Source organism: Thamnophis sirtalis, unplaced genomic scaffold (genome assembly GCF_051295495.1).
Source record: "Thamnophis sirtalis isolate CommonGarterSnake01/CBP01778 unplaced genomic scaffold, rThaSir2_p1.2 scaffold_2, whole genome shotgun sequence".
Lineage (NCBI taxonomy): Eukaryota > Metazoa > Chordata > Lepidosauria > Squamata > Natricidae > Thamnophis > Thamnophis sirtalis.
The window spans coordinates 54,595,801-54,607,630 of NW_028261382.1; the positions used below are offsets into that span (position 1 = coordinate 54,595,801).

Below are 11,830 nucleotides of genomic sequence, written 5' to 3' on the forward strand. Positions count from 1 at the left end.
CCCAGAATTCCTGAGCCAGCCACGCTATAGGCCTGTTGAAGTTCACAGCTCATATAAGTTGCCATAGTGGCTTACCCCTCCCCTGAACCTCTTCCTTCCTCCCCCATACAGCTTGGGACTGCGTTCTCCTAATTTGGGCTTCTCTCTCAAAATACACTGTCTCCTTCTTGGAAAACCACGGTGGTCCTGCCAGGATCACCCCCAGGGGCCCCCCTTCCTCCTTTTCCAGGTGCTCATTCCCTCACACCGACTGAGCTCATCCAGGAAGCCACATAGTTAGTTAGTGGTTTCTTCTCGGGCCTCCTCCAGCCTTAATCTAATTTATTTTTCTCCATTGGTGCCTTTTTTTGTTATTTCTACCCTCTTTGGAGTGGTGGGGGGGCGATCTCATTTTACAGTTGTACCTGATTAGAGGAAGGCAGGTTTTTTATTTCTAACTAACATTTCTGTGCATCTCTCTACACTCAACAGCTGAGAGTCGCACAGACCGAAAATTGCAAACAACCCATCAGCAATAAACAGTATCTGTCATACTGATACTGACTGGCAGGGGTCAGTGTCAAAAATCTTAACATGCCTGAAATTTTCTTTCCCAAACTTTTGGGCCAGTAATATAATCAGGGAAGGAAAAATCCATAACCAAAGTAGTAATAATAATAACAATAATAAATTGCCAATTTATATAACCTCAACTTCGTAAAGCTTTACCACTGCAGCCTTAAATACAGGTAGTCCTTGACTTAGAACCAAAATTGAGCTCCACATTTATGTTGCTAAGCGAGAAATCTGGCCTTTTCCCCATTTTACAACTTTTCTGGCCACGTTTGTTAAGTGAATCGCCGCAGTTGTTAGTCCCACAGTTGTTCAGTGAATCTGGCTTCTCCATTGACCTTACTTGCCAGAAGATGCTCACAGGACCCTGGAACCCTGCAACCTGTCAGGCCTGCACGCTGACACAACCATCGTAAATATGAGTCAGTTGTCCAGCATTCCAATATAAACCATGTGACCGTGGGATTTCTGCAATGGCCATAAGTGTGAAAAATGGTCACGGGTCACTTCTTTCAGTGCTGTTGTAACTCCGAACAGTCACTAAACAGACTGTTAAGTTCGGCTTGGGCTCAGTCTCTGGTCATCTTTCTTAGGTGCTGTATCCTGTGTGCCACGTGCGCAACCTAATGCTGTGGAGTGCCGTGTACCTGCCTTGCTCCTCACCTTCCACCCCTGTGGATGACACCTGTGCCCCGTATCCCGTCCCAGGCTCCAACCCTGAGGATCAGCCTCTGGGCAGGTGAGCTTGGATTGCAGGAGGTCTGCCGTGCTCCTTTCACTGTCCACACGTTGAACCAACAGCAGGTGCATAAAATGTAAAAATGCACTGGTTTGCAGAAAAGCACCCTCTCCCACAACGGTCGACATTGCAACTCACTGGAAAGTTAGACTTACATTTTGAATTTCTTTTCTTTTTTAAAAAAAGATTATTATTTATTGTCTTATCCTAAAAAGTAAAATACAAAACAGAAAAGCAAACGAAATGAAACAAGACAAAAGCATACATTCAACCCTAACAACAAAAACAGGGGGAGGGAGAGAGGAAATAGTGTACAAAGAAAAAAGAGGAAAAACTGTTTAAGTAAATTTAACAGGTAGGATCTACCCTGGCTGGGTGGTGGGGGGAAAAAAGAAAAAGGAGTAAATTCTCCTCCCCTTTTACGTGTGTTTGTGTGTGTGTGTGTACACATATATACACATACACTAATGCAAAAACACATAAAAGGGGAGGAGAATTTACTTCTTTTTGTTTTTTATAGCGCATCTATATCTATCTATCTATCTATCTATTATCTATCTTCTATCTACCTATCATCTATATCTATGTATCTATATATCTATGTATGTATGTATGTATCTATCTATCTATCTATCTATCTATCTATCTATCTATCTATCTATCTATCTATCTATTATCTATCTTCTATCTACCTATCATCTATATCTATGTATGTATGTATGTATGTATGTATGTATCTATCTATCTATCTATCTATCTATTATCTATCTTCTATCTACCTATCATCTATATCTATGTATGTATGTATGTATCTATCTATCTATCTATCTATCTATCTATCTATCTATCTATCTATCTCTAGAGGAGGGGGAGAGCAGTCAACAGATTAAGTTAAACATTACATCTTCAAATCCCTCTATTAACCATCTCATCTCTTTAGCATGCAGAAAGTCCACCAACGGTTTACAGTCTCTCTTATATAAGAGCTTGATAAGAAAGTTAGACTTACCTTTGATGGCTCTCAATCTTCTTCTGCAGGCTACCAAAGACCAGGTCCTTCGACAATCTGACCACAGCCTGTGACAGCAGCGTAGCCCCCACCAACCGGCGCAGCAGCGACCCAAGCCTCAACGAGAAATGGCAGGAACATCGCCGATCCCTGGAGCTCAGCAACCTCGGGAACCCGGGGGACGACCTCTTTGAGGGCGAAGGCTTGGGCAAACAAGGCAGGACTCTGATTGGAGCAGAGCTTTCGGTAGCGGTGGCCGAGGGGCAGATGGAAAACATCCTGCAAGAAGCCACCAAAGAAGAAGGGGGCCTTGAGGAGAATGCGAGGGGTAGTCAGGAAAGGGCAGGGAAGGAAGGAGAAGGGGATCTCGCGCTAGACAAGGAACGCAGGACTGAACACCTGGTCGGTTCTCCTACTGTTTGTGAAAAGTCCGACGCGGATGCAGAAACCTTAGACAATCCAGTTTCTAATCAACAGGTGGTATCACAGGGTGCTTCTGAGCTCCAAGGGCCAGAGGAGGGTCACCCAGCTGCCCCTTGCACGGTCCAGAAGCCAACTCAGGGGGGAGAGCTGCCACTTGGCTTTTGGGACAATCCTGGAAATAGCGAAGTTTCAAGAGAGGAGGAAGAGGAGGAGGAGGAGGAGGGTGTTGATAGTAGCTCAGCAGAAGCTGAAAATGCTCCTAGTCCTGCCCATCCCATCCCACCGTTGCCTGTAGGACTTGAGGCGCCCACACCAAACATGGAGAGCTCGACCGAGACCTTAATAGAAACGGGAGCCAGGGATGAAAGGGCCCAGAAGGAGTCTCCCCATTGGCGTCATCCTATGGACAACAACGTCAACGATCTTTCCCAGACGGTGGAGAATCGGCTGGAGAGGGAGGACTTGATGGACGCACACAAGTTGGCCGCAGCTCTAAATAGGACTCCTTACAGCAGCAACCCTTCCCCGTGTGCCTTGCCTTTAATGGACTATAAAGAGGTGGTGTGCAATGGAGACCTGGCATCCGAGAACAAGACGGCCGAGAGCCCGGCAGGGTTTGCTGCTCCTCAGAAATACGCTGCGCCCAACGGGCACTGCCTGAACGGGGAAGAAAGCAGGGTGAAAGTTCCCCTCGGCCGGCAAATCTCCCCCGCCAGCTGCAGCTCCACCTCGCTGCATCTAAGGAACCTCCACCACAAATGGGTTCACGCCATCCCAGGTCGGCAGCAAACAGCGGGCAGCCCGGACCAGCCTGCCCGGAATCATCTGGATGACGATGGGATGCCCATCTATGCCGACGTCATTCAGCAACGCCTCCGTCAGATTGAAAGCGGGCACCAGCAGGAGGTGGAGAGCTTGAAGAAGCAGGTGCAGGAGCTGAAGAGCCGGTTGGAAAGCCAGTATCTGAACAGCTCGCTGCGCTTCAACGGGGAGTACGGGGATGAAGTGGTAAGTACATACAACCGTTTCTTCTTCTTGGCTTGGCTCCGCTTGTGCCAAGCGGCAGAAATGCAGCACAGAGCACAGCCCCAAACCAAAGGCTGCCCTGGAGACATGCGGCCCATCAATGACTTATCACTGATTGAGTTGGTTTATTTATTAAATTTATATGCTGCCCCTCTCGCTGTTGGAGCAACTCCGAGCACCTTACAAAATGATGACAAGGTTTAAAAGATAGTCAGTGTGAAACAATTAAGATGAAATGAGAAAGCAAAAACGTAGAGGATAGGTGACATGCGAGGGAGGGAATCCCCCAGTATAGAGCACTCCAGCACTGAAGGCCACCAAGGGCCACCCAGTTGAAACAGTTTTCTGGTTTGGTCCTGGTTTGGGGTGAATTCTTAATCATTTGGGGCATCTTCAGGGCTAATTAAAAGGCTAACTACTTTATTTTGAAGGAGGTGTATGTCTTTCATCAGTAAATGTTTGATTGGGGAGAGAGATCATTTTTAACAGTGGCTTCATTCTTTCATTTGGGGAAGGGGGTGTTTTTCCAGCATGTCCAGTCTCTAACTGGTTTCTCCCATTTGGTTAAGGCAACCTTCACCAAATCAGGTTTGTCAAATAAACTAGAAATGGTTCAACTGAACAGAGGATTCTGGGAATTGAAGTCCACACATCTTAAATTTTGCAAGGTTGAGAAACGCAGTTCTGCATTCATGTAACAAGGAAACGGGGGTTAGAAAGCTGGCTGGCTGGTCTAACAAGTTAGATCAGAAGCAGCAGTCTGTTGCGTCCTCTGAGTAAGACGGTTGTCTGGCCAGGATCCCCTCCCTGCTGAATTCTTTGTCCCAAGTTTTCTCAGTAAGCTTTCTGCTGAGGTTGATACTAATCTTCAAGATGGTTGTTTGCTTTTCAGATAGCAACATGTATCTCTTTCAACATGTAAGGTTTTTTTTAAAAATAGTTAGATGGACAGATGGATAAAGACAGATGGATAAGGACAGATAGATGATAAGTAGATGATGGATCGATGGACACAGATGATAGATAGATAGATAGATAGATAGATAGATAGATAGATAGATAGATAGATAGATAGATAGATAGATAGATAGATAGCTGATAGATAGATAGATAGATAGATAGATAGATAGATAGATAGATAGATAGATAGATAATAGATAGATAGATGATGGATGGATGGATGGATGGACGGACGGACGGACGGACAGACAGATAGATAGATACCCTGTTTCCCTGAAAATAAGACCTCCCCAGATAATAAACCAAGTTGGGCTTTTGAGCACATGTGCTAAAATAAGCCCTCCCCTGAAAATAAGCCCTCCCAAAAAATTATTGCAACCCAGGACAAACAGGACAGGACAGGACAGACAGGGACATACACCAGTCTCAGTGTACTATGGGAGACCGTGTTCCAGAGGTTGATAGCATCAGTTTTCCCACCCTGCTTTTCCCAACTTCTGATCTGATTGCTCCCCACAGCAGATGTAGAAGAGGCCCCGTTCTCAGCTGCTAACCCCTTCCGTGGACTGGGAGTAGGTTATGCTCAGCTGTGTTTGTTTGCCAACAGACTTCAGTGCCTGACTCAGAAAGCAATCCGGATCACAACTGCTTGTCTCGCTGCAGTACAGAGATTTTCTCTGAAGCCAGCTGGGAGCAGGTGGATAAACAGGACACAGAGGTACAGGCCTCCATCCATCTCCTGCGCCCTCTCCTTGTCTAATCAGCACACGATAATACTAACGATGCCGCTCTGTGATTCCTTCCCTCTGGTCCTAACACCGGTCTTGATAAGCTTTCCTCCTTGACTCTGCAGCCGTCTCAAAAACCTTTCCACCTCTCTGCCTGTGTCAAAGACTCGCTTGCTTTCCGCTCTGCATCTTTGGGAAGTGATGAAAGCCATTTGGGGAGTTGGGCACTTGCTCGCGGACGTGTGCGGAGAGAAGGGAGCATGTGATAGCTTTGTCATAGATCGAGTCACCTGGGTTTGGGATTTCTCTGCCAGAAGAATCTTCAGGTGTTTTCTCCTCCTCCTCCTTCTCTCCTCCCTCCCAAATGCTGGGGCTTCTCAATCCGTTCGTTTTTCTGCTGTTGTCCCGTTGCTTTGATGCTCATGTGTCGGTGTTACATTTGAAAGCAAGGGCTCTCTTGTCTTTCTAGGTGACACGGTGGCTGCCCGATCACCTGGCTGCGCACTGTTACGGCTGTGACAGTGTCTTCTGGCTTGTCAGCAGAAAACACCACTGCAGGTATTGTGCCTTCCCATGCGCTCCCCGAGACAGCAATTCCCACTAGGCCCTTGGACCTCTGGAAGACATCCGTCCCTGTTAGTGCAGCTCCTGAGCCAAGCATCCAGCTGTTTAGCAAGCAGGAGCAGCAGACAGATGTTGTTCTCCGATGCTTCCATCATCTCCATTGGCGGCAACAACTCTCCCGATAGCAAATATCTATTTAGCTCTCGTCAATTCCCTCATCTAATCTGTTTGTTCTGGCTCATGAATAAAAGGGCCATCCTCTTCTGTGGATAAAGCATCCTTTCAAATGTTCAGGGTGTTTCTATTGGAAATATTTTCAGACCCCTGAAAATAATGAATATCTGTATTTTGTCTCCACATTGCAAGGGTGGGTCTGAGGCCGAGAGTAGTTTGACTGAAAAGCAGCCCCGTTTGGTTGACGGTGGAAGTAAAGGTTGGGCTAGAGCCTTCCTGGGTCTGTTGTCACTGGTTAATTGGAAGATCATCTTCCTAGTCTGTCTCTTTGGATGTCTGTTTGCGTCCTGACCAACAGCTCCCTTGTTGGGTTTGTTTGCCTGAATAATTTTGGCCAACATCTTCCACTAGTGACCTTAGCAACCATGACTGGGCCGTGGACTCCTTGGTGGACCTGTAAATTTGCTGTAAATCCATATTTAAAGCTCACAAAGTCTTCTTAGACTTTGGATTGCACAGGCTACTTAAAGAACAGCTCTCACTGGGGACCACCTGTGTTTCTGCATGAGTTCTTGCCATGCCTGTTGACTGGAAATAGAAGAGCTCAGAGTAGCTGCTGTGTAGAGGTATAGCAGACTGCCTCAATGGATGGATAATGGAGGTGTGTAAGAATCTTTGACCTGAATGTGTTCCCCAGAGCTCACCGTGCAGAGTATTTCCTTATAAAGTACAATACGAAGAAGTGACCAGTTTCTTTTTAAGAATGCCACTCACAGGCAAGTTGGGAAGCCAAAGCCCTCCAGATACCGCTGCATCTTTCATTATTGGCAATGCCGGCTGAGGTCGCCAGGACCTGCATCTTGCAACATCTGGAGAGCCGCAAGCTCCCCACTCTAGGCCAAAAAAACCTTCCAAAGGCCCCAGTTATACTTTTTAAACTTCTCTGGTTTAGTGTCAGCTCTGAGCTTTTTCTCCCCTCCCTGCAGGGACCCTGAACATGTTGATCAGACTTGGTGAGCATTTGCATCGGCCTCTGTTATCTTGTCCGCATTTCTCCGATCAGCTCTCCAGACTAACATATGCCTCCCCCCCCCCCCCGCCTTCCTTTTTCCCAGAAAGTTATAAAGCACAAGCCGCCGATAGGATGTGGGATCCGTGGCTTTTTGTTTAACGTTGGGGGCTGTCTTAACCTGCAAAATGTTTCCCTTGCGACAGCAGCTGGCTCATCTGCACTGCTCCATCAGCAGATTATTATGGTCTTGGTCTTGTTGTGTCATGGGACAGCTGATGGTAGCTCACAGGTTCTGGAACAATCAGTCCCAAATCTAAAAGCAAATAAAAGAGCTAAACAGAACTCCAACGGATAAAATTTAGGTTAAAAGTCAGTATTGTCCATAGTTTCACCTTTGCTAATGTGGATTATCAAGGACTCTGCCTTTCTATCAGTCCCACCAGTCAATTTTAGGATTTGAGCAAAAGGAACCAATTAGTGGGCCTGGGTCTTCTTTGGGGGCAATATGATATTTTTGAGATATACCCTGGTAGGATTCCATGAACAGCCTCTGCTTCTCAAAATATCTCAGAAATAGCCTCTTGTCCCATAGCAGGAGATTCTGCTGTGATCTCTTCCATCCTAAATCAGCAATGCTGATTTAACAAAAGAGTTATATTAGGATTGCTTTTGTTTGGGATCATGGTTTTCTTTCTGTTTTACCAAAGTTCCCCTCCTGCTGTTCTTGTTTTGTTTTTTGTTTCTTTGTTTGAATCCATAAGTAAACTCTGAAATCATTTATTCCAGCTTAGTTTGACTAGCCTAATAGAAATATTTTAGCTCGATATTTGAAGGCTGATTCACCAGGGGTCAGGTCCCCCCTCCCCGCCTTTTTAAAGCTCCCTTTTGCTTGCAGTTAGATTATGGACAACATAAAACAAAATTGCAGCCAAGTAGTAAAGTTTAAATCAAAAGGGGTGGGGGAGGACTTATTCTGTTACATCCTTTTCTCTAGCATCACATCTCTCTAGGAAAGCCGCATAAAGTTTGGAATAAGACTTTGGGATGAAACGCAAAAGGCGTTTCTTCACTCCAGTGTCTCAGTTTGAGAAAGTGGCGCCCTAAGCAAGGAGGGTGCCTTGTCTCTGGTGACCCAGACCGGGTGCATGTGCTAGAATGCCCCTGCTGATTGACCACTAGCCAGTCCTTCAGCTGCTACATTGCTCACGACCCATGGGCTGTTTTCCCTTGCGGCTTGCTGTGTGACTTTGCATGGCAGATTCACGTTTTCTGGTGCCGAAGCCTCGGTGGGCTACAGTGGACTCCCTCCGAGTCCTAACAGCTTCCCTCAGGCCACATGATTTTCTTGCCCTCCTCAGGATCGGTTGGTGTTAATGTTGGGGAATCACCTGGAGGCAGAGCTCAAGTGTCCCATTGCAGGCAGCACTGGCACGTTGACCACCCGAAAGGGATTTTATGCCTCCTTCTGCTCCTGACCCTTGTATTGCAGGAATAGGCCCATCCCTGAAGGGAAGGAACTCAGACCTCCACTCCTGGGGTGGTTCTGCCTAATTTAAACCAGGCTGTTCTTGTTTAGAAATTGCGTTTCTGCGTTGCAAACTCATTCGTGTTTTGTTTTGTTTCTTTTTCTTCCTGTTTCTGACCGAAGGAATTGTGGAAATGTGTTTTGCTCCAGCTGCTGTAACCAGAAGGCGCCGGTCCCCAGCCAACAGCTCTTCGAACCCAGCCGGGTCTGCAAAACCTGCTACAGCAGCTTGCACCCCAGTAGCTCCAGCCTTGACCTCGAACTGGACAAACCCATTGCTGCCACCTCAAACTGAGGCTCCAGCCTGGAAGGAAAGCTGGGAGGAGACAAAGCTGCCTTTGTCCCTCGAAGGAGACACACCGATTGCCGGTGGACTGAAGCTGGTAGGATTGGAGGAGCTATGCACTTTGAGCTGGAAGTACAGGTTACTGCTCAGAGAGAGAGAGAGAGAGAGAGAGGATGATGGGTAGGTAGATCCTGGCCGAGCAGGAGCAGGACTTCCCCACTGTTACTTCCCATTCCCTTTCCATCCTTCTCATGTAAATTTAGTGCGGATTTTGCAGGAAGACGGTGCAAGGGGTCTAGTGGGGGAGTCTCCCTGCGCTGCAGGCAGGCTGTTCTCCCTTTGCGAGAGGAGAGGAAGGTGAATTGCCAGAGAGATTGTGAATACCTGTAGCATTAGGGCTAGTGCTTTCAGTCACTCCTGTGGCTTCCCAGCAGCCCCATGCTGCTTGGAGAGTTGTTGCTGCTAGAAGAAACGGAAACGGCCTTCTCAAAAGAGCTGGCTGGATTATGCCTGTTGCCCAAATGCAAGGGGTGGATTGCGGATCTCCACGCTGGGCACTCCTCTGTGGCCGAGGGCGGAGAGGCCTTGGCTAAGAAGAGATGCCTGCTTGCTTTGAGGGGAAGCGAAAGGAGAAAGGGTGCCTTTAAACCGGCACCCCCCGATGTAAAATTCTGTACATCCATTTTTATTTTTATTTTGTAAAGGAATCGGTGCCTAGGCTTTGACGGTAGCTTTTGAAATGCTTCTCCTTGCCCCCATTTTAAACCTAGTTTACACAGAAAGTAGAGCTGCTTCACTGCACTCGGTAGGCTTTGTGCAAAGTCCAGGTGGCCTGATGGCATCGAGGTGTCCTTTTCACAAAACAACCCCATGAAGCAAGAGTGGGATGGTTTTACTTTGCTCTAGAGCTGGTTAGAAAAGGTGGGTTTGCTGGAAGCCCCCAAAATGAGGCGTTACGAAAAGAGATGTCTTGGCCACAACAATCTGAAACTGTTTTCCTCCTGCTCAGTTTGTTAATGTCACCCCATCAACATTTGATAGAGTCCTCCTATTTTTCTAAATTTTGTATTTTCCCTCCTCCACTCTCTTTAAAATACGCTCAGTTTATGGTTTTGGAGTGGGACGAAGAATTATAATAGAGAGTTTATAATCTGTGATAAGATGCTTGAATCCATCCAGAATCAATTCTTTTCCTATTGCTCTCACCTATTTTGTCTTGGAGAGCTTAGATTGGTACATGCGATTCCTGTCTTTCTGTGTCACCACACATCAAACATCTTCCATATATTTCCTCTGCAACATTGGCCTTGATTACTACCAGCTGGGAGGTTCCTACACCCAGAACTGCCATAAGCTCACAATCCTGGCATGAAGCTCTGCAAGAGCCATAAAGAGCAAGCTACACAACAACGGGCGTAAAAGGAACAAGAAACACAACCCCTAGGCTATTCTAAGCGTTTGTGCTGTAATAACTAGACTGGCCTTCCAAAGGGAAACTGGTTTTGTGAGCCTGTTGCCAAGGAGGAAATATAAAAGTGAGGCTTGCCAAACAGTTTTTGTTTTCATACTGATTCCAAGAAGGAAAATGTTTGTCAATCTGTTTCGTTCTTGACGTTTCAATTTTCCCAGGTTGCTTGTAAAGGACGCAGCTCTTGCATAGAACAAAACAATGCAGGGAAGACATTTAAAAATAAGGATCCAAATTCCAGGAGCGCGTCGCCAGGGACGCCCTCTCCTTAATGCAAGCGGAGTGTAATTTCTTTGCACTCCTTGTCTGCTTCCAACTGGGAGGACCTGTACAAAATTTCAGTGTCGTTTTCTCTCTCTCCGCCCCCTCCCCCAAAGGAATGAAACACTGGGAAAATCAGTAGAGGTATACAGTTCCAGGTTGGGAATGTGGAAACAGGTTGTTGAGGTGACATACAGAAAGCTGGCTAATCTATGCTTTTCCAATGCAACTGGTGTGCAGCGAGACAGTTTATAGACAGACAGACAAAAAAAGAATAATAAAGGGGAATGGTATTGTGTGATGCACTTGATCCAGTGTGATTTTATGGTACAAACAGATGGCGAAAAGGAGGTCTAACATTCAGCAGTTCATAAGAGGTGCCAAGGGGTTCCAATACGGGTTTTGGGGGTCTGTGATGTACAGTGTGAATAAACGCTTGCAGCTCTTAGTCTTTTGAATCAATGGAGCACTTTTTTTATTCATATTTTCTCCCATTGGATGTGAAACAGGGAACCCAGCGCTCTGTGTGTGTGTGTGTGTGTGTGTGTGTGTGTGTGTGTGAGTGAGTGAGTGAGAGAGAGAGAGAGAGAGAGAGAGAGAGAGAGAATGTACTACATAAATCTTCTAAAGAGGAGCAAAACTACTTTTATATTTTTCACTTTTTGTCAAATGTAGACTTTAGAATGATTAAATATAGAAATAAAAATGAAATAAACTTTAGAGATTGCACAGAGGGACAATTGTTGAGCTACTTCCTAATTTTTACCTGCCCCAATCTTTGAACTGTTATTTCCTCCTCCTGAAATAGGTCAATCTGGAGATCTCTTCCCTTCATTTCAAGGCCATCATATTTAAAAGCTAACCAGGCAATTTTATTTTCCTAGATAGCTGTAAGGAATCCTCTTCATATTGCTTGAAGCCTAAACCAGATTCAGTTTTCTGAGAACGTTGAAAGTGGTTTGAAAAGGCACTTTGACAAAGTTAAAAGCACTACAATCCTCAGTTGTGAACAGACAATGGCACACCTGGTATAACGACACCACATCATCATGTTTCTATATTCCCAGTTAATTGTGCTAACCTTCCATAGTTGGGGGTTTGTC

General features: G+C 46.1%; 1 protein-coding gene across 7 annotated transcripts in view; it reads left to right on the forward strand.

The window, feature by feature from the left end:
- The window catches only part of MTMR3 (myotubularin related protein 3), a 57,997-nt gene extending 46,812 nt beyond the window's left edge, over positions 1 to 11,185 (forward strand). For 4 of the 7 annotated variants that reach the window (XM_087705624.1, XM_087705625.1, XM_087705627.1 and 1 more), the window contains 6 exons: positions 1,146 to 1,291; positions 2,330 to 3,731; positions 5,317 to 5,427; positions 5,907 to 5,995; positions 7,162 to 7,188; positions 8,836 to 11,185. In XM_087705624.1, coding sequence (XP_087561750.1) covers positions 1,146 to 1,291; positions 2,330 to 3,731; positions 5,317 to 5,427; positions 5,907 to 5,995; positions 7,162 to 7,188; positions 8,836 to 9,007 — 1,947 coding nt within the window. In that variant the 3' untranslated portion in view covers positions 9,008 to 11,185. The remainder of the gene's footprint in view (positions 1 to 1,145; positions 1,292 to 2,329; positions 3,732 to 5,316; positions 5,428 to 5,906; positions 5,996 to 7,161; positions 7,189 to 8,835) is intronic. The other 3 variants (XM_087705626.1, XM_087705629.1, XM_087705630.1) reach the window with 3 other exon arrangements.
- The last annotated feature ends 645 nt before the right edge of the window (positions 11,186 to 11,830 follow it).